Source organism: Cherax quadricarinatus, chromosome 76 (genome assembly GCF_038502225.1).
Source record: "Cherax quadricarinatus isolate ZL_2023a chromosome 76, ASM3850222v1, whole genome shotgun sequence".
Taxonomy (NCBI): domain Eukaryota; kingdom Metazoa; phylum Arthropoda; class Malacostraca; order Decapoda; family Parastacidae; genus Cherax; species Cherax quadricarinatus.
In genome coordinates this window covers 14,417,687-14,441,645 of record NC_091367.1, presented here as the reverse complement: position 1 = coordinate 14,441,645, position 23,959 = coordinate 14,417,687, and the positions used below count along the sequence as shown (strand labels likewise).

The 23,959-nt window shown below is 44.2% G+C and overlaps 2 protein-coding genes across 7 annotated transcripts in view; both read right to left on the bottom strand.

Annotated features, from left to right (window-relative positions):
- LOC128703708 (cilia- and flagella-associated protein 251-like) overlaps positions 1-9,934 on the bottom strand; it is a 57,265-nt gene extending 47,331 nt beyond the window's left edge. For 4 of the 5 annotated variants that reach the window (XM_070101323.1, XM_070101325.1, XM_070101326.1 and 1 more), the window contains exon 1: positions 9,877-9,934. The gene's annotated coding sequence lies outside the window, so the exon portion shown is untranslated. The remainder of the gene's footprint in view (positions 1-9,876) is intronic. The other variant, XM_070101324.1, reaches the window with a different exon arrangement.
- Positions 9,935-15,338: 5,404 nt separating this feature from the next.
- The window catches only part of LOC128703635 (golgin subfamily A member 6-like protein 24), a 43,068-nt gene continuing 34,447 nt past the window's right edge, over positions 15,339-23,959 (bottom strand). The window contains exons 9-11 of one of the 2 annotated variants that reach the window (XR_011394147.1): positions 19,985-20,109; positions 16,144-16,877; positions 15,339-16,069 (exon numbers count right to left, since the gene is read on the bottom strand). Coding sequence is in view for 1 of the 2 variants with exons in the window: in XM_070101322.1 (XP_069957423.1) it covers positions 16,672-16,877; positions 19,985-20,109 (331 nt within the window). In the remaining variant the exon portion in view is untranslated. Of the gene's footprint in view, positions 16,878-19,984; positions 20,110-23,959 lie in introns of both variants that reach the window. The other variant, XM_070101322.1, reaches the window with a different exon arrangement.

The window sequence follows — 23,959 nt, the reverse complement described above, 5'->3', positions numbered from 1 at the left end:
CAACCACTCTAAAAGAAGATAGAGTCAAACTGTCTGTTTTCTCATCAATGTTTCTGAGAGCTTTACGAATTTGTAGTCCTGAGTTCATAGATGAGGAAATATCCAAAATCTATGAAATAGGTAATGATTTAAAATACCCAAGAAATGTAATTGATAAATCTTTTAAAGTTGCTAGAAATACTTTTTACAATCCAAAAAGGGACAACCAGCCTTATTCAACTAAAAATATGTTGATTCTCCCTTACCATGAAAACTTGGTTGATATGCCTTCTCTTCTTAAGACTTTTAATATTAAAGTTGTATTCAAAAATCTTGATACAGTAAAAAAACTTTTGATAAAGAATTCCCCCCAAAATGCTGATGGATGTGTGTATAAGATTCCTTGTAAAATTTGCGATAAAGTTTATTACGGTCAAACTGGTAAAAATCTCGAACTAAGATTAAAACAACATAAATATAGCATTAGAACTGGACAAGTTTCCAATGCTCTATTTATTCATGTAAGAGATTTTAACCATCCAATTGATTTTCAAAAAGTTGAGAAAGTAGTATCAAGCAAGTCCATGGTCGACAGGAATATAATTGAATCTTCTTTTGACAATAATATGAATATTTCCTTTGGTTTATATAAATCAGATCCATTTATAATTAATAGAATTTGGGAAGAATTTAATAATACACTGGACAAATAGTAATTTTTAAATTTTCTTGGGTAGAATAGTTCGTGGGTGAGTTGTGCAAAGGACCTATCCAAGTTGGGTCAGCGCGCGTCAGGTGTTTAACCGTTGTGGGATCTGATAGTGAGGTGCTGGCCAGACCCCTTATATAGCTTCCTTGGATGCTTTACTTTCATAGTTCCTTGATAATGTGAGTAGTCACGAAAGCGCTTGGAATTTCTCTATTCTTTCAGAGTGGTTGTTTTGCATATTCTGAAATCACCTGTTTACTGTGATCTTATTGCATATATATATATATATATATATATATATATATATATATATATATATATATATATATATATATATATATATATATATATATATATATTATATCAGTAAAAATAACGAGAAGATTATTGGTAATAACAATAACAGTAGCTGTATTATCAATAGTAATAGTACTAGCAACAGTAGTAGACTTTGAGGTGTTAGTATTAGAAGCAGCAGTGTAACAGATATAGCAGCAGTAGAGAAGTATTAGTATTAATACTAGTAGTAATAGTAGTATTTGAAGTAGTGGCACTCCAAGTGGTGTTATTAACAGAGGCACCAGCCACTGTACCACCACAAGCAGTAGTGCACCACCAGCAGCAGTAGTGTACCACCAGCAGCAGTAGTGTACCACCAGCAGCAGTAGTGTACCACCACCAGCAGTAGTGTACCACCACCAGCAGTAGTGTACCACCACCAGCAGTAGTGTACCACCACCAGCAGTAGTGTACCACTACCAGCAGTAGTGTACCACCACCAGCAGTAGTGTTACACCACCAGCAGTAGTGTACCACCACCAGCCGTAGTTTACCACCACCAGCAGTAGTGTACCACCACCAGCAGTAGTGTATCACCACCAGCAGTAGTGTACCACTACCACCAGTAGTAGTGTACCACCACCAGCAGTAGTGTATCACCACCAGCAGTAGTGTACCACTACCAGCAGTAGTGTACCACCACCAGAGGTAGTGTTACACCAGCAGTAGTGTACCACCACCAGCAGTAGTGTACCACTACCAGCCGTAGTGTACCACCACCAGCAGTAGTGTACCACCAGCAGTAGTGTATCACCACCAGCAGTAGTGTACCACCACCACCAGTAGTAGTGTACCACCACCAGCAGTAGTGTACCACCACCAGCAGTAGTGTACCACCACCAGCAGTAGTGTACCACCACCAGCAGTAGTGTACCACCAGCCGTAGTGTACCACCACCAGCAATAGTGTACCACCACCAGCAGTAGTGTATCACCACCAGCAGTAGTGTACCACCACCACCAGCAGTAGTGTACCACCACCAGCAGTAGTGTACCACCACCAGCAGTAGTGTACCACCACCAGCAGTAGTGTACCACCACCAGCAGTAGTGTACCACCACCACCAGTAGTAGTGTACCACCACCACCAGTAGTGTACCACCACCAGCAGTAGTGTACCACCACCACCAACAGTAGTGTACCAGCAGCAGCAGTAGCGTACCACCACCAGCAGTAGTGTACCACCACCAGCAGTAGTGTACCACCACCAGCAGTAGTGTACCACCAGCACCAACAGTAGTGTACCACCACCACCAACAGTAGTGTACCACCACCACACCAGCAGTAGTGTACCACCACCACCAGTAGTGTACAGTAGTGTACCACCACCAGCAGTAATGCAGCAGTAGTGTACCACCACCAGCAGTAGTGTACAGCAGTAGTGTACCACCACCAGCAGTAGTGCACCACCACCAGTAGTAGTGCACCACCACCAGCAGTAGTGCAACACCACCAGCAGTAGTGTACCACCACCAGCAGTAGTGTACCACCACCAGCAGTAGTGTACCACCACCAGCAGTAGTGTACCACCACCAGCAGTAGTGTACCACCACCAGCCGTAGTGTACCACCACCAGCAGTAGTGTACCACCACCAGCAGTAGTGTATCACCACCACCAGTAGTGTACCACCACCACCAGTAGTAGTGTACCACCACCAGCAGTAGTGTACCACCACCAGCAGTAGTGTACCACCACCAGCAGTAGTGTACCACCACCACCAGTAGTGTAGCAGTAGTGTACCACCACCAGCAGTAGTGTACCACCACCACCAGTAGTAGTGTACCACCACCACCAGTAGTGTACCACCACCAGCAGTAGTGAACCACCACAGTAGTGTACCACCACCAGCAGTAGTGTACCACCACCAGCAGTAGTGTACCACCACCAGCAGTAGTGTACCACCACCAGCAGTAGTGTACCACCAGCACCAACAGTAGTGTACCACCAGCACCAACAGTAGTGTACCACCGCCAGCAGTAGTGCAACACCACCAGCAGTAGTGTACCACCACCACCAGTAGTGTACCACCACCAGTAGTAGTGCACCACCACCAGCAGTAATGCACCACCACCAGCAGTACTGCACCACCACCAGTAGTGCACCACCACCACCAGTAGTGCACCACCACCAGCAGTAGTGCACCACCACCAGTAGTAGTGCACCACCACCAGCAGTAGTGTACCACCACCAGCAGTAGTGTACCACCACCAGCAGTAGTGTACCACCACCAGCAGTAGTGTACCACCACCAGCAGTAGTGTACCACCACCAGCAGTAGTGTACCACCACCAGCAGTAGTGTACCACCACCAGCAGTAGTGTACCACCACCACCAGCAGTAGTGTACCACCACCACCAGCAGTAGTGTACCACCACCACCAGCAGTAGTGTACCACCACCACCAGCAGTAGTGTACCACCACCACCAGCAGTAGTGTACCACCACCACCAGCAGTAGTGTACCACCACCACCAGCAGTAGTGTACCACCACCACCAGCAGTAGTGTACCACCACCACCAGCAGTAGTGTACCACCACCACCAGCAGTAGTGTACCACCACCACCAGCAGTAGTGTACCACCACCACCAGCAGTAGTGTACCACCACCACCAGCAGTAGTGTACCACCACCACCAGCAGTAGTGTACCACCACCACCAGCAGTAGTGTACCACCACCACCAGCAGTAGTGTACCACCACCACCAGCAGTAGTGTACCACCACCACCAGCAGTAGTGTACCACCACCACCAGCAGTAGTGTACCACCACCACCAGCAGTAGTGTACCACCACCACCAGCAGTAGTGTACCACCACCACCAGCAGTAGTGTACCACCACCAGCAGCAGTATTGTACCACCACCACCAGCAGTAGTGTACCACCACCACCAGCAGTAGTGTACCACCACCACCAGCAGTAGTGTACCACCACCACCAGCAGTAGTGTACCACCACCACCAGCAGTAGTGTACCACCACCACCAGCAGTAGTGTACCACCACCACCAGCAGTAGTGTACCACCACCACCAGCAGTAGTGTACCACCACCACCAGCAGTAGTGTACCACCACCAGCAGTAGTGTACCACCACCAGCAGTAGTGTACCCCCACCAGCAGTAGTGTACCACCACCACCAACAGTAGTGTACCATCACCAGCAGTAGTGTAACACCACCAGTAGTGTACCCCCACCAGCAGTAGGGTACCACCACCACCAACAGTAGTGTACCATCACCAGCAGTAGTGTACCACCACCAGCAGTAGTGTACCACCACCAGCAGTAGTGTACCACCACCAGCAGTAGTGTACCACCACCACCAGCAGTAGTGTACCACCACCACCAGCAGTAGTGTACCACCACCAGCAGTAGTGTACCACCACCAGCAGTAGTGTACCACCACCACCAGCAGTAGTGTACCACCACCAGCAGTAGTGTACCACCACCAGCAGTAGTGTACCACCACCACCAGCAGTAGTGTACCACCACCACCAGCAGTAGTGTACCACCACCACCAGCAGTAGTGTACCACCACCACCAGCAGTAGTGTACCACCACCACCAGCAGTAGTGTACCACCACCACCAGCAGTAGTGTACCACCACCACCAGCAGTAGTGTACCACCACCACCAGCAGTAGTGTACCACCACCACCAACAGTAGTGTACCAGCAGCAGCAGTAGCGTACCACCACCAGCAGTAGTGTACCACCACCAGCAGTAGTGTACCACCACCAGCAGTAGTGTACCACCAGCACCAACAGTAGTGTACCACCAGCACCAACAGTAGTGTACCACCACCAGCAGTAGTGCAACACCACCAGCAGTAGTGTACCACCACCACCAGTAGTGTACCACCACCACCAGTAGTGTACCACCACCAGTAGTAGTGCACCACCACCAGCAGTAATGCACCACCTCCAGCAATAGTGCACCACCAGCAGTAGAGCACCACCACCAGCAGTAGTGCACCACCACCAGCAGTAGTGCAACACCACCAGCAGTAGTGTACCACCACCAGCAGTAGTGTACCACCACCAGCAGTAGTGTACCACCACCAGCAGTAGTGTACCACCACCAGCAGTAGTGTACCACCACCAGCAGTAGTGTACCACCACCAGCAGTAGTGTACCACCACCAGCAGTAGTGTACCACCACCACCAGCAGTAGTGTACCACCACCACCAGCAGTAGTGTACCACCACCACCAGCAGTAGTGTACCACCACCACCAGCAGTAGTGTACCACCACCACCAGCAGTAGTGTACCACCACCACCAGCAGTAGTGTACCACCACCACCAGCAGTAGTGTACCACCACCACCAGCAGTAGTGTACCACCACCACCAGCAGTAGTGTACCACCACCACCAGCAGTAGTGTACCACCACCACCAGCAGTAGTGTACCACCACCACCAGCAGTAGTGTACCACCACCACCAGCAGTAGTGTACCACCACCACCAGCAGTAGTGTACCACCACCACCAGCAGTAGTGTACCACCACCACCAGCAGTAGTGTACCACCACCACCAGCAGTAGTGTACCACCACCACCAGCAGTAGTGTACCACCACCACCAGCAGTAGTGTACCACCACCACCAGCAGTAGTGTACCACCACCACCAGCAGTAGTGTACCACCACCACCAGCAGTAGTGTACCACCACCACCAGCAGTAGTGTACCACCACCACCAGCAGTAGTGTACCACCACCACCAGCAGTAGTGTACCACCACCACCAGCAGTAGTGTACCACCACCACCAGCAGTAGTGTACCACCACCACCAGCAGTAGTGTACCACCACCACCAGCAGTAGTGTACCACCACCACCAGCAGTAGTGTACCACCACCACCAGCAGTAGTGTACCACCACCACCAGCAGTAGTGTACCACCACCACCAGCAGTAGTGTACCACCACCACCACCACCAGCAGTAGTGTACCACCACCAGCAGTAGTGTACCACCACCAGCAGTAGTGTACCACTACCAGCAGTAGTGTACCACCACCAGCAGTAGTGTACCACCACCAGCAGTAGTGTACCACCACCACCAGCAGTAGTGTACCACCACCACCAGCAGTAGTGTACCACCACCAGCAGTAGTGTACCACCACAAGCAGTAGTGTACCACCACCAGCAGTAGTGTACCACCACCAGCAGTAGTGTACCACCACCAGCAGTAGTGTACCACCACCACCAGCAGTAGTGTACCACCACCACCAGCAGTAGTGTACCACCACCAGCAGTAGTGTACCACCACCAGCAGCAGTAGTGTACCACCACCACCACCACCAGCAGTAGTGTACCACCACCACCAGCAGTAGTGTACCACCACCACCAGCAGTAGTGTGCCACCACCACCAGCAGTAGTGTACCACCACCACCAGCAGTAGTGTACCACCACCAGCCAGCAGTTGTGTCCCACCACCAGCAGTAGTGTACCACCACCACCAGCAGTAGTGTACCACCACCACCAGCAGTAGTGTACCACCACCACCAGCAGTAGTGTACCACCACCACCAGCAGTAGTGTACCACCACCACCAGCAGTAGTGTACCACCACCACCAGCAGTAGTGTACCACCACCACCAGCAGTAGTGTACCACCACCACCAGCAGTAGTGTACCACCACCACCAGCAGTAGTGTACCAGCAGTAGTGTACCACCACCACCAGCAGTAGTGTACCACCACCACCAGCAGTAGTGTACCACCACCACCAGCAGTAGTGTACCACCACCACCAGCAGTAGTGTACCACCACCACCAGCAGTAGTGTACCACCACCACCAGCAGTAGTGTACCACCACCACCAGCAGTAGTGTACCACCACCACCAGCAGTAGTGTACCACCACCACCAGCAGTAGTGTACCACCACCACCAGCAGTAGTGTACCACCACCACCAGCAGTAGTGTACCACCACCACCAGTAGTGTACCACCCCCACCAGCAGTAGTGTACCACCACCACCAGCAGTAGTGTACCACCACCACCAGCAGTAGTGTACCACCACCACCAGCAGTAGTGTACCACCACCACCAGCAGTAGTGTACCACCACCAGCAGTAGTGTACCAGCAGTAGTGTACCACCACCAGCAGTAGTGTACCACCACCAGCAGTAGTGTACCACCACCACCAGCAGTAGTGTACCACCACCAGCAGTAGTGTACCACCACCAGCAGTAGTGTACCACCACCAGCAGTAGTGTACCACCACCAGCAGTAGTGTACCACCACCAGCAGTAGTGTACCACCACCAGCAGTAGTGTACCACCACCAGCAGTAGTGTACCACCACCACCAGCAGTAGTGTACCACCACCACCAGCAGTAGTGTACCACCACCACCAGCAGTAGTGTACCACCACCACCAGCAGTAGTGTACCACCACCAGCAGTAGTGTACCACCACCAGCAGTAGTGTACCACCACCAGCAGTAGTGTACCACCACCACCAGCAGTAGTGTACCACCACCAGCAGTAGTGTACCACCACCAGCAGTAGTGTACCACCACCACCAGCAGTAGTGTACCACCACCACCAGCAGTAGTGTACCACCACCACCAGCAGTAGTGTACCACCACCACCAGCCAGTAGTGTACCACCACCACCAGCAGTAGTGTACCACCACCACCAGCAGTAGTGTACCACCACCACCAGCAGTAGTGTACCACCACCACCAGCAGTAGTGTACCACCACCACCAGCAGTAGTGTACCACCACCACCAGCAGTAGTGTACCACCACCACCAGCAGTAGTGTAGTGTACCACCACCACCAGCAGTAGTGTACCACCACCACCAGCAGTAGTGTACCACCACCAGCAGTAGTGTACCACCACCACCAGCAGTAGTGTACCACCACCACCAGCAGTAGTGTACCACCACCACCAGCAGTAGTGTACCACCACCACCAGCAGTAGTGTACCACCACCACCAGCAGTAGTGTACCACCACCACCAGCAGTAGTGTACCACCACCACCAGCAGTAGTGTACCACCACCACCAGCAGTAGTGTACCACCACCACCAGCAGTAGTGTACCACCACCACCAGCAGTAGTGTACCACCACCACCAGCAGTAGTGTACCACCACCACCAGCAGTAGTGTACCACCACCACCAGCAGTAGTGTACCACCACCACCAGCAGTAGTGTACCACCACCACCAGCAGTAGTGTACCACCACCACCAGCAGTAGTGTACCACCACCACCAGCAGTAGTGTACCACCACCACCAGCAGTAGTGTACCACCACCACCAGCAGTAGTGTACCACCACCACCAGCAGTAGTGTACCACCACCACCAGCAGTAGTGTACCACCACCACCAGCAGTAGTGTACCACCACCACCAGCAGTAGTGTACCACCACCACCAGCAGTAGTGTACCACCACCACCAGCAGTAGTGTACCACCACCACCAGCAGTAGTGTACCACCACCACCAGCAGTAGTGTACCACCACCACCAGCAGTAGTGTACCACCACCACCAGCAGTAGTGTACCACCACCACCAGCAGTAGTGTACCACCACCACCAGCAGTAGTGTACCACCACCACCAGCAGTAGTGTACCACCACCAGCAGTAGTGTACCACCACCAGCAGTAGTGTACCACCACCAGCAGTAGTGTACCACCACCAGCAGTAGTGTACCACCACCAGCAGTAGTGTACCACCACCAGCAGTAGTGTACCACCACCAGCAGTAGTGTACCACCACCAGCAGTAGTGTACCACCACCAGCAGTAGTGTACCACCACCAGCAGTAGTGTAGCACCACCAGCAGTAGTGTACCACCACCACCACTAGTGTACCACCACCACCACTAGTGTACCACCACCACCACTAGTGTACCACCACCACCACTAGTGTACCACCACCAGCAGTAGTGTACCACCACCAGCAGTAGTGTACCACCACCAGCAGTAGTGTACCACCACCAGCAGTAGTGTACCACCACCAGCAGTAGTGTACCACCACCAGCAGTAGTGTACCACCACCAGCAGTAGTGTACCACCACCAGCAGTAGTGTCCCACCACCAGCAGTAGTGTACCACCACCAGCAGTAGTGTACCACCACCAGCAGTAGTGTACCACCACCAGCAGTAGTGTACCACCACCAGCAGTAGTGTACCACCACCAGCGGTAGTGTACCACCACCAGCGGTAGTGTACCACCACCACCAGTAGTGTACCACCACCAGCAGTAGTGTACCACCACCAGCAGTAGTGTACCACCACCAGCAGTAGTGTACCACCACCAGCAGTAGTGTACCACCACCAGCAGTAGTGTACCACCACCAGCAGTAGTGTACCACCACCAGCAGTAGTGTACCACCACCAGCAGTAACATATGCAAAAGTTACAGAAGCAGAGGTCGAAGAAGATTCAATATCGAGTTCTCTTAACAATAATTTTGTGAATATTCAAAACATTTCGTCCCATAAAGTGTTTCCCATTAAAACTAAAACCTAAAATTAAAACAGTACAGTAGTATAGGAGCCAACAGTCCTACTGGGATTAATAAATGCAACATAATACAGTAGTTTAGCAGTGACTTTGTTGGTTAACTTGGACTGGTTCATGAATTCTCATGTTGTATACAAGTCACCACTAGAGTGGAAGTCATACGTCTGCGGAATTACATTTAATACACTACCGGAAATATTCTCTGCAGTACAGGCAAGTCAGAAGCATAAGTCACTAAATATTTTTGAGTCGTCCTCCTTGACAGGATCAGCTGGTGCACATGCAATATAGCTACGAAAAGCTACGCATTTGTAAAACACACACTCGGAACTCAATACAGTTTTTTTTCTATTGCGTCCGTATTTGTGTGACATCCAGAATTGACAACAGTAAATGAATGTTTTACAGAGTTGCTGGGACTGAGATGGTTTGCGGGATTCACCAGAACATCCGTAGTCCACAACATTCGCAAGAAAACTAATTCACCTGTGTGCGATTTACCTGCGTGTGTCCTCTGCCTCACATGTGCCACATCTTCACTAGAACCTCAACATAACTCCAAGTAAACACGTTTCTGAGTTGCTTTCTTCTTCGAAATTACACAAATAAAAGTTTTAAGAGAGATTCGTCGGCTTTGGCGATTGATCCAACGGATGTTGAGCTCTGACTCTCGTCACGAATCGATCGCCCATTGACGTGGCACCAGTCTCTGATGACGACATTCATTGATTGGCTCACGGAGGAAGGGCACCATTAAGCATAGCTATGTTGTCTGGTCCTCGGGCAAGAGTTACTCCACATTCAACAACTCGGATTTGTCACTGTCATCTCTATCCTGTTCATTCAGAGAGAATTCCGTCAGTCTCTTTCCATTTCTAATTTAATAATGTAAATATAGAGCTATCTGAATATTTACTCATTAAGGAACACAAACATTGTTATGCAAATTCATGAGAGGGTAAAGTATTAAAAGGCAGTAAATACCGACAACTTAAAGGATGGAAGAAAACACATCTGTATTCACTTAAGACACTTTTAAGGCGTTTAGAATCTTGGTCACTTCATACACACAGTGATACTATACACAAAACTATCAAAGTCGCAGTAAAGTTATCTAACAGGTGTTCTAAGTGAAGGCATTCACCATTTTCCACTCAGATATATTAAGATATTTTATATTCAATAAAGTGTACCAAGGTTAGGTTAGGTTATACACGGCCCTCCAAGTCGTTTCAGTCCGAATTGGACCATTAAATAGTCACACTAGTGAGTAGTTATTGGTCCAAAGAGGACCGAAACGTCGCCATAAGTTTCTTTCTCCTACTTGCGGGTTATTTGTGTGTTCCAGTCACGGTATTGTGCCTTTTATTCTTTAGGTTAGGTTGCCATGTTTAGGTGCAAAATAAAGGAAATAGCATATCCAAAATATGCATTATCTTCATTTCAATGTTTTCCTGCGAGAAGTTGAAGACGGGATACCAGGTTAAGTCCATCAAAACAATGTATGTCTTTTATGTAAATCAATTAAAGTATTATGGATGCCTTAGGCTTTCATGGGCATAAGAACATGATGACGTGTACTTCATGTAAGGACATAGAAACATCAGAAAGGAGCTACCTCAACAAGGACATAAAAACTTAAGGATGGCACTTAACCTGGACGTAGGAACATGAGAATGGTACTAGTTTAACCTGGACGTAGGAACATGAGAATGGTACTAGTTTAACCTGGACGTAGGAACATGAGAATGGTACTAGTTTAACCTGAACGTAGGAACATGAGAATGGTACTAGTTTAACCTGGACGTAGGAACATGAGAATGATACTAGTTTAACCTGGACGCAGGAACATGAGAATGGTACCAGTTTAACCTGAACGTAGGAACGTGAGAATGGTACTAGTTTAACCTGGACGTAGGAACATGAGAATGGTACTAGTTTAACCTGGAAGTTGGAACATGAGAATGGTACTACTTTAACCTGAACGTAGGAACATGAGAATGGTACTAGTTTAACATGAACGTAGGAACATGAGAATGGTACTAGTTTATCCTGGACGTAGGAACATGAGAATGGTACTAGTTTAACCTGGACGTAAGAACATGAGAATGGTACTAGTTTAACCTGGACGTAGGAACATGAGAATGGTACTAGTTTAACCTGGACGTAGGAACATGAGAATGGTACTAGTTTAACCTGGACGTAGGAACATGAGAATGGTACTAGTTTAACCTGGACGTAGGAACATGAGAATGGTACTAGTTTAACCTGGACGTAGGAACATGAGAATGGTACTAGTTTAACCTGGACTTAGGAACATGAGAATGGTACTAGTTTAACCTGGACGTAGGAACATGAGAATGGTACTAGTTTAACCTGGACTTAGGAACATGAGAATGGTACTAGTTTAACCTGGACGTAGGAACATGAGAATGGTACTAGTTTAACCTGGACTTAGGAACATGAGAATGGTACTAGTTTAACCTGGACGTAGGAACATGCAGACATTCCTTGGATTTGCTAGAGACTAATTCCAACCTTCATTGCTTCTCGTATTCCCTATTTTTTTCCCTTTATAAATCATATATGCTATTTATACTTTAATAATAATTGCATTTTTCTCAATCACAATCGAATGATACTCTTTCGAGCCAAACTTTGCATATGTACTTACGTACTTGTGATCTGAGGGTTCGATTTACAGCTCCTGGTCCCACCTCTTCGCTGGTCGCAAGTACTATGTATGTGTATGCGTGAATATATATATATATATATATATATATATATATATATATATATATATATATATATATATATATATATATATATATATATATATATACTTGTATGTATACATGTAAAAGAAACATTGAGGACTTTCATGTAAGTATCCAGACATCATCAGGTGTGTACATATTCCCTCGAAACTTTAGCATTTAATTTTTTCTCATTTTTGGTAATTTCTTTATTCATTTCATTCTTATCACTTATTTCTTTGTACTTGTATTTTTTTTTTGTAATTATTGTTTAATTTCTTATTTTTTCCTCTCCTTATTCTGCTCTTTTATCATAATCTTCAGCAATAAAACCGATATGCATAAGTAAATATTTTATTTAAATAACTAGTTAATATTCTGACTAAAATAAACGAAAAAATGGTAAAAATAATGAAAATAAACACTATATATATATATATATATATATATATATATATATATATATATATATATATATATATATATATATATATATATATATATATGCAAAACAACCACTCTGAAAGAATAGAGAAATTCCAAGCGCTTTCGTGACTACTCACATTATCAAGTTCCTTGATAATGTGAGTAGTCACGAAAGCGCTTTTCTCTATTCTTTCAGGAATTTCTCTATTCTTTCAGAGTGGTTGTTTTGCATATTTTGATATCACCTGTTTACTGTGATCTTATTGCATATATATATATATATATATATATATATATATATATATATATATATATATATATATATATATATATATATTTATATATATATTTATAATGAGGAAAGTTATGTTGGTGGTGTTCAGTCTTCAGTGTTTGTAGTTACATCAACGGAACTTCACTAAGTGTTCCCAGTTTTTAATGCCTAGTCAATTATTTTTTTATAAGTTGTAAGTGACAGTAACACATGTAACAATATATATCAATTTGTGAACAAATAATCATCAGCTTTGGCTTACAATTGTTACCACATTTTCCTCTCGTTAAGTGCGCTGCAAAAGCTCTATCTTTTTTCCTTGTATCTTCACATTATCTTGAATGTAATTATCATCTCTTCGTATTTCCTCCTGTCAGCTGAGTAAATCATTTTCTGGATGTTCAATCTTCTTACATCATCTTCCTCAGATCTGGGACATGTTTTTATAGTGTTTCTGGATTTTTGTCAGTGATCTACATTCATTTTTGCTTTTAAAACGATATTTCCTTGTTTTTACATATATGTTTGAGGACTAAATCCGTGAAGTATATACAATGTCTATAAAAACTATGCAAATACAGCATATTTCAGTTTTATATTTTTTAAGGTTATCTACCACACGAGGGTCGTAATAACTACACATGACCTTTACAATCAAGAATGTTATCTACTACACGAGGGTCGTAATAACTACACATGACCTTTACAATCAAGAATGTTATCTACTACACGAGGGTCGTAATAACTACACATGACCTTTACAATCAAGAATGTTATCTACTACACGAGGGTCGTAATAACTACACATGACCTTTACAATCAAGAATGTTATCTACTACACGAGGGTCGTAATAACTACACATGACCTTTACAATCAAGAATGTTATCTACTACACGAGGGTCGTAATAACTACACATGACCTTTACAATCAAGAATGTTATCTACTACACGAGGGTCGTAATAACTACACATGACCTTTACAATCAAGAATGTTATCTACTACACGAGGGTCGTAAACGTTACACATGACGTTTATAAGTCAAGTTTTTTAAATAATCTCTATTATATGAATTAAGGCAAACTCTAAATGTATATGTGCCGAGATGTACACCCTTAATGTATATGTATACACTGCTGTTCTCATTGTATACACATCGAGAGAGATACATTCCAAGGTGGAAATGTAGAGTTACATATTAACTGGAGTTTTGATATATGTTGCCATCCATGTCTTTAAAAACTTATTTTATAACTTGCCAATATAGCATATTATTATTTTATTGTTTGAATATGTGATCTGGGACTGATATCCATATTTTCCCCCGTCCTGAGGCTTCGGGCATTCACAACTGACCAACAACATGCAAACAAAACAGAAGTTATTTCCGTTTGACGTCTAAAACTTTCCCTTTGAATTATTCGTCAGCTGTGATTTGTTTCAGCCAAGATACTGTGATTTATTCTGAGTTTAAAATATTGAGGTTTTAGATATTAAAAGGTATTTGTTTGATTCTTAGCCATTCGAGGTTCATTGAATGTTGTGAGACGTAGCTGTTTAAGTTTACTCAGGAAAGATGGGAAGAGACAAGGCAGTCACAAACACACCCTCAAGCAGACACAAACACACAAACCCTCAGGTAGAAACAAACACACACACCCTCAAGCAATCACAAATACACCCTCAAGCAGACAGAAACACACACACCCTCAGACAGACACACACACCCTCAAACAGTTACGAACATACCCTCAAGCAGACACACACCCTCAGGCAGACACAAACACACACACCCTCGGGCAGACAAACACACACCCTGAAGCAGTCACACACACACCCTCAGACAGACACACACACCCTCAAACAGTCATAAACACACCCTCAAGCAGACACACCCTCAAGCACACACACCCTCAGGCAGACACAAACACACAGTCACAAACACACCCTTAAGCAGATACACCCTCAAGCACACACACCCTCAGACACACACACCCTCAAGCAGTCACACACATACCCTCAGACAGACACACACACCCTCAGTCACAAACACACCCTCAAGCAGACACACCCTCAAGCACACACACCCTCAGGCAGACACAAACACAGTCACAAACACACCCTCAAGCAGACACAAACACACACAGTCACAAACACACCCTCAAGCAGTCACAAACACACCCTCAAGCAGACACAAACACACACAGTCACAAACACACCCTCAAGCAGTCACAAACACACACAGTCACAAACACACCCTCAAGCAGTCACAAACACACCCTCAAGCAAACACAAACACACACAGTCACAAACACAGAGCTACATGAATAATTTCATCGTATAGGACGCTACCTCTGCTTCTAACTATTGTATCAAAATTAAAGGAGAAATAAAACAGAGCGAAGTGTACTAAATTCTTTACTACATATTTACACTTGAAGAAATTGATATATATAATGTGAATACTTGGTAAGATGGCGCCGACATTTCTAGCATGTTATTATGACATTTTAGAATAATTATAGTAATTAATTACAGTAATTGATAATCTCCAATCGAATCGTCACTAAAAAACGTAATTCTATGCGTCCCTCTTTCAAAGTGTCTCTCTCTCTCTCTCTCTCTCTCTCTCTCTCTCTCTCTCTCTCTCTCTCTCTCTCTCTCTCTCTCTCTCTCTCTCTCTCTCTCTCACACACACACACACACACACACACACACACACACACAGCCAGGAGCTATGACTCGACCCCTGCAGCTTCCATACAGGTGAGTACACTCACGCTACGCCCTGCCATACACCCGCCTTATACTAACGTTGTATGAAAGATGCTGTTCCAAGTATATTATTTACAGACTGATGCATCATCTGCAAAATTTATTCCCACGTGAATTTGTCATCTCCCGGTCCCTCCTTTGCCACTTCTCCAGCCTCCTTGATACAAGTTATCTTACGGGTTTAGCGCTTGGTTATGATTATAATCATTGATACAAATTAAGTCACAAGTCAACAAGTCATCCCATGAACTCTTATCCTTCGTAAAGCCTGGATCCATTCACCCCATTAGCTTGTATCTTAGCTTGTATCCTAGCCTGTATCTTAGCTTTATCTTGTATCTTATCTTGTATCTTAGCTTGTATCCTAGCCTGTATCTTAGCTTGTATCCTGTATCTCATCTTGTATCTTAGCCTGTATCTCAGCCTGTATCTTGTATCTTAGCTTGTATCCTAGCCTGTATCTTAGCTTGTATCTTGTATCTTAGCTTGTATCTTAGCCTGTATCTTAGCCTGTATCTTGTATCTTAGCTTGTATCTTAGCTTGTATCTTAGCCTGTATCTTAGCTTGTATCTTGTATCTTAGCCTGTATCTTATCTTGTATCTTAGCTTGTATCTTATCTTGTATCTTAGCTTGTATCTTAGCTTGTATCCTAGCCTGTATCTCAGCTTGTATCTTGTATCTTATCTTGTATCTTAGCTTGTATCTTAGCCTGTATCTTAGCTTTTATCTTAGCCTGTATCTTAGCTTGTATCTTCTATAAACATTAGGTCTGTTCTTTCTAAAGTTTTATGCAGATTTACCCAGGACATCATACATTTACCTAGGACTTCTTTGTCCCATTAACTCGTTGATTAATCTAGGCCTTTTCATCTCATTAACTCAGATTATCAATCTAGGACGTCTTCAGTACTAGAACTAGTACTCCAAATTAACTAGTACCCTAGATCAACCGTGAAACAATTCAACGCATCAATTCTCACAGTCTGGGAAATCTCTGGGCCTGATTTTCATGCGAATCCAGTTGAGCCTGACCCAGGTGAGGACACCTGGCGTCCAGTAGGCTGTCATGAGGGTGTCACTGCGACCAGCAGCAGCTAGGGGAGCCGTGGGCTTGAGGTGGGAACAATAATTGTACCACCAGCCACCTCCACCCGAGAAGAAATCCACACACGAACCTGCAAGGAAGTTCGTGAGATTAGCGATGGACTTTACTCTGAGGGGGTGCAGCGCTGTCGTTCCTACAAGAATAGGGATGGTCTTTGATGCTAGTTAAGGGTTTTTGATCCATGGGAAAGGGGAGGAGGAATGCTTTAATATTGTGTATTCCAGATTGTTTACGTGATGGTCTTTGATGCTAGTTAAGGGTTTTTGATCCATGGGAAAGGGGAGGAGGAATGCTTTAATATTGTGTATTCCAGATTGTTTACGTGTTACGGGTTGAACGGTTACTCCTGAATATGATATTTTGTCATGCAGACTTCATACAGTACCTGACCAATTGGGCTGTGGTTTGTACGTCAGTGTGAATGCAGCCAGCCTGGTTGATCAGACCCTAATCCACCATGAGGCCTGGTGTTAGACCGGGCCGCGGGGGCGTTGACCCCCGAAACCCTCTCCAGGTAAACTCCAAGTAAACACAAAGATAAAATTATCCTACAAAATAAAAGCAAGGAAAACACTGACTATCACACCAAGAAACATTATCACCACAACACGAACCTAAAATAAATAGCATCACTCTAACATTTATTCATTTCACAGTCCCAAAGATTCCTTCAGTTACGATGCGTAACTATTTTTGTATTAGAATCGTGTAATCAGGTTTGATCCGAGGAATAGAAGAATAGCTCTAGTACACAGATAAAGATATAAGGAATATTTGTACTCTGCAAGTGAGCTTTTCACGTTCACTGGAAGCTCTTCATGGGGGATTGTGATGAGATTAATATTTTTGTATTAATTGTAATTGAAGCTCTAAACCGTGTGGGGTCATTTACTGTAACGAATATTAAAAGCTCGAACCTCAGTCTGGTAAGTGAAGAAGATATAGATAGACTTAGAAGAGCCATCCATAAATCATTTAGAAACTGATATCCGAATTTCTTCAAGATATATATTAAACTATACACAGCTGGAATCTGATACAATCCAGAGATCAAAAATATCAGTATCCTAAAATACACAAGTACATTAAGCTTGAAGCAGCTTAGTTGTATTATCAAGTTATTAGCACGGAAAGCTTAATGAGCTGAGAAGCTCAGTATTTCAATTTTTTTCCATTTCTTCCAGGTAAATTACGTCCTGCACAGCCCAGAATCAATCTAAACTTCTCTCTAAGTCTTGGCTACCTGGATGGTATTCCGGGGATCAGCGCCCCTGCGGCCCGGTTCAAGACCAGGCCTCCCGGTGGATCAGGGCCTGATCAACCAGGCTCTTACTGTTGGCCGCACGCAGTCCAACGTACGAACCACAGCCCGGCTGATCAGGCACCGACTTTTAAGAAAGCTTTTAAGAAAGCAAGTAAAGTAAGCTTTATGTAAGCTTAGCGTACATAACATACGAACTTTTAACAATGGTCTTAAAAGTACATAGATGTTGTAGGCACATACGAGAACATTAAATAATTTAGTCTAAGATAACCAAATTATATCAAATGATATCAAGAGACATTTTACAGAAAACAATTTGATTGATTGAACTGGCCTATAACTAGAAGTTTAGAACTGACCAGAAGAAGCGTTTTTCCAGTTATTGCACAGAATCCAACAAAATTTGTGCCTACACAGCCTAAACCCATCAAACGTTCCATCCATTTGATGCATCAGCCGATGAAGATTGATGCCGTTCATAACCGTTGTTTTAATCAGAGGAAAGAGCTAAACCCGTAAGGGTAATATAGCGCCAGTGGAATGGGAGGTATTTGGATTCTATCCAAACCATGGAAAAACATTAGTTCGGTTCCTTGGATCAAAAGCCCCTCACCAGAATTAAGGAAAAGTAATGTAAGGTAAAATAATGCTATGGTATAAACCTTGGTAATAAATACCGACAAGTTGGTTTAGAAAGACACGTAAGCAAACACTGACATATTAGAAAACGTTTCGGTCCTGGGACCTTGATCACTTCTAACATACAGAGGTAGAAAGACATTATATATAAGCGGAGAGTGAGGTGTGAGTGACGCATGGTGACCTGAAGAGTGAGGTGTGAGTGAGGCAAGGTGACCTGAAGAATGAGGTGTGAGTGAGGCAAGGTGACCTGAAGAATGAGGTGTGAGTGAGGCAAGGTGACCTGAAGAATGAGGTGTGAGTGAGGCAAGGTGACCTGAAGAATGAGGTGTGAGTGACGCATGGTGACATGAAGAATGAGGTGTGAGTGACGCATGGTGACCTGAAGAATGAGGTGAGTGACTCATGGTGACCTGAAGAATGAGGTGTGAGTGACGCATGGTGACCTGAAGAGTGAGGTGTGAGTGACGCATGGTGACCTGAAGAATGAGGTGTGAGTGACGCATGGTGACCTGAAGAATGAGGTGTGAGTGACTCATGGTGACCTGAAGAATGACATGTTGGGATGAGGACGGGTAGACGATGAGATCATGTGACTCCTCTACGTAAACAATACTTAATAATGACTCACGAAATCGTAATGACACGATTGCAAACAAACCATACCACGGGCGGGGATAGAACCCGCGATCAAAGAGTTTTAATAATATTATCCTTCAGCAATTAAATGCTAAAGCCGCTCAGAAGAGGTAAACTAAAAATTTTTTAACTTGATTCAACGGGAATAATTTTTTTTTTTTTTTTTACATTTTTTTTTACATTATTTTTCCCCTCGAATGTAAATTTTACTCTCTGCCATCGTCGAATTTTTAGGAACCGTTTTCCAGCGTTCGACGCAACTCCGCTGAGGCTTTTTAAAGTTATCTAAGTCATTCCAGAATGCTGGAAACAGGTTTCCCATCAAAGAACCTCCTTTGATGGTGAGGGGCTCTTGATCTAGGGAACTGAATCTGTGCTCCGGTTCCCTGAATTGAGCCTGAATACATTCCACCCCTCCCCCCACATGCGCTGTATAATGCTACGGATTTAGCGCTCCTCGTCACCATACACAAATGATGAAAAATTTGAAGCCGATTGAATGATGCGTTCTTAAGTTACGAGCAAAATATAATTTAAAAGGTGGAGGAAGAAAAAAATGGCATTCTCTTAAAAGTCCCCCTTCAGGGATAATTAATGACCAGTTTCCTTAATGTAAAAGTTATATAATATGTTACCGTAGGTGAGGTTGTCATTGTCTCTGTCGAAGGTGGAGAACTTCGTGTTCTGGAGAGAATGTTCTCCTGTCATTGAGTCTCCCAGGCTGCTGGTGTTGTCGTAGCCTTCCATCTCCAGCTTGTACCTGACAACATCAACCAATTGTTAGTAGCGATAAATATTGTAGTGAAGGCCTTATTGCAACAACGTTTCACCCCCGACTGGGTGAGTGAAACTATCAATAAAGACTTCATTGCATTAAGGGTCTATATATCACTTGTCATTGTAATGCTTTATAAATTTAGATAATTCCTGAAATCCTGTTTATATGGGAGCATCTAATCCTCCTTCCCCAACTCTCCTCAACCATAAAACATTTTTTATGAGATTCAACTTCTTCAATATGCTAAATGTATTATGATATTTTAGCTTGGTTTTACCAGGTTGATTTCACTACAAAATTTTGTGAAGGTCAAACAAAAATTTGCCAAAATTAGTTTATCTATTTTCCTTCTAGATGGAGGTGTGATGAATGGTTTGAAAAACCGACAAGTTGAAGATTGAGACACTTATGCAGCATATGGGAATCTTTATTCAGGAAACGTTTCGCCACACAGTGGCTTCATCAGTCCAATACAAAGAGGAAGGCGTAAGGAGAGGAGGAGTATGAGGTAATCAGTCCCTCAGCCTGGAGTCGATGTGTTCAGTCCATCAATCTTGTAGAATGTACAGCATAGGGCCGTAGACGTGGCTTATATACTGTAGTGAGGTGACTTGAAGCAGACGGAGGCGGGATCATAGTGGTAACATCCACTAGTCGAAGTAGGTCTTTGTCCAAAGGTTGAACAAGCGTTGAAGAATTCTTTGTAAGAAGATCCCATGATGCTGCAGTGTCTGACAGTTGTGATGAATGGTTTGAAAAACCGACAAGTTGAAGATTGAGACACTTATGCAGCATATGGGAATCTTTATTCAGGAAACGTTTCGCCACACAGTGGCTTCATCAGTCCAATACAAAGAGGAAGGCGTAAGGAGAGGAGGAGTATGAGGTAATCAGTCCCTCAGCCTGGAGTCGATGTGTTCAGTCCATCAATCTTGTAGAATGTACAGCATAGGGCCGTAGACGTGGCTTATATACTGTAGTGAGGTGACTTGAAGCAGACGGAGGCGGGATCATAGTGGTAACATCCACTAGTCGAAGTAGGTCTTTGTCCAAAGGTTGAACAAGCGTTGAAGAATTCTTTGTAAGAAGATCCCATGATGCTGCAGTGTCTGACAGTTGTGATGAATGGTTTGAAAAACCGACAAGTTGAAGATTGAGACACTTATGCAGCATATGGGAATCTTTATTCAGGAAACGTTTCGCCACACAGTGGCTTCATCAGTCCAATACAAAGAGGAAGGCGTAAGGAGAGGAGGAGTATGAGGTAATCAGTCCCTCAGCCTGGAGTCGATGTGTTCAGTCCATCAATCTTGTAGAATGTACAGCATAGGGCCGTAGACGTGGCTTATATACTGTAGTGAGGTGACTTGAAGCAGACGGAGGCGGGATCATAGTGGTAACATCCACTAGTCGAAGTAGGTCTTTGTCCAAAGGTTGAACAAGCGTTGAAGAATTCTTTGTAAGAAGATCCCATGATGCTGCAGTGTCCGACAGTTGTGATGAATGGAGGTGAGACATAGACTTTACATTTATATAATCATTCTTTTACACTGAATTTGTTCACTGTTCTTAAATTTATTTATTTAGAAGAATTTCAATAGTTAAAGGGCTGTGGAAGACATTAAAAAACTGCAGGAGAGAAAAAAATGAAAATTGAAGGAAGAAAGAAGTTCATGAAGGTAAACTGCTGACACACTGTTGATCTGGGAATGAGTTTTGGACTACAGTATTTAAGTCCAAAGAGACTCAAGAAATCGTAATGACACGATTGCAAATAAACCATACCCCCGGCCGGGATTGAACCCGCGGTCATAGAGTCTCAAAACTCCAGCCCGTCGCGTTAGCCACTAGACCAGCTAGCCACAATAAGATTCATCGTCACGGCCACGCTAGCTGGAGATTCGTCTGTAAAAACTTGCATTTGTGGTCACAGAGGTGCCTGTGCTAACTTTCCTATGGTGTAGAAATATACCTAGTTGGATGAATCTTATTGTGGCCTAGCTGGTCTAGTGGCTAACGCGACGGGCTGGAGTTTTGAGACTCTATGACCGCGGGTTCAATCCCGGCCGGGGGTATGGTTTTTTTTAAGTCCAAAGATGAGAAGCGTGCTGACCCATCGTTCAGTGGGTCAGCTGTTTAAAAACCCAAGACTTGTCAGTCTTCAGCCTGTCAGTAATATTTTAGCATACTATTGATTTAAATATTACAAAGGACACAAAGTGCAACTAATGTCACATTAGTTGCACTTGTGTCCTTTTACTTTACATATTGTCGGTAATTCTACCAACTTTATTACGGAAAAATAATATGAAGACTGATCATTTTAAACATCAAGCGTCTCGTATCGTCACTCAGTAATTGTCTTGCAAGAAGCGTGATGGTATCAATGTTAAGTTGATTCTTCAAACTCAGAGTCTCAGGTTTTTCAGAATGCAGGAACTGCACTTCCCACTTGTAGAACTAAAGTCCGGCGAACCGGTTTCACCGAATCTCTCTATGGATGGTATCTTGCTCACACTCCAACATAACATCGTCATTTAACCCACTTAACATAAGAACATAAGAATGTAGGAACACTGCAGAAGGCCTACTGGCCCATACGAGACAGCTCCTTATCAAAACGACCCAAGAAATAACTACCCAAATAGCTACCCAAGAAATAACTCCCGTACCCCATGACACCAATCAAACCCAGCCCCTCCCACTCATATATTTGTCCAGTCTCTTCTTAAAGCTACCCAAGGTCCTAGCCTCTATCACCCCACTGGGAAGACTTCCACGCATCTACAACTCTGTTAGAAAACCAGTACTTACCTATGTCCTTTCTAAATCTAAATTTATCCAACTTGACTAAACTAACACGCTCACACAAGCCTGTTGGATGCTCAAGCTCCCTAGCACGAAAAAAAACTTTGACCACCTCCCTCAAACCTTTCCTGTGACTTCTATTCGTCCTCCCCTCCACCCTAGATTTATACACCTTATTTAGTAACTTGCTTTTGCTTCATTCTCTCTATATGGCTAAACCACAATAACAGCATCAGCTCAGCACTCTGAATACTTTTCGTAAAGCCACACATTTGAATATCTAAGCATAGACTTCCCTGCAGACTCTGCACATTACCTGCAGACACATCTCGAACTGCCAACAACCCCCATAATGAAATGTTTAAAATTCATCCTTCACACTCGTATAAAAGTGATGGTGTCGCTATACTTCGGTTCATTCTCCTTTATTCCCCTCCAGGGTTGAAAGTTCTTGTCTCCACAGACGCCTCAATGCATCACCAACCGTTTTTCCTCGTCAATTTTATTTTTCACCATTTTTCATAGACCCATCCACCAAGAAGTCTGCTCCCAATTATTTGAACACATTACTTCCTCCATACTCCAATCTGATATCCAATCTTTCATTATCTCAGTTTTTTCTTACTCTAATCGCTTTGCCTTTTTCTATGTTTGCTTCTGATTACCCTTTGCATAACCTAAAAATTATTTCAACGTTAGCAATTTCTCATCGGTTCTCAAAAGAACCGTGTCATTGGCAAAAAACAACAGTGGCCACTATAACTCCATATCAAATTCGTTATCTTTTAATTCCACACCTCTTTCAACCCTGTAGTATTTACTCCTTTTAAAACTAAGTCTATTAATATGTTAGGCAGCCATGGCGGCATCACACATACTTGGATAATTCCTGCTGTTACTGGAAAATAATATCCTTCTCTCATATATTCCCTAACTTGAGCGTCAATATCCACATAAAAATTCTTAACTTTTAAGTAACCTATAACATATACATTATTCCAAACACTTGCAACATCTGCCATAT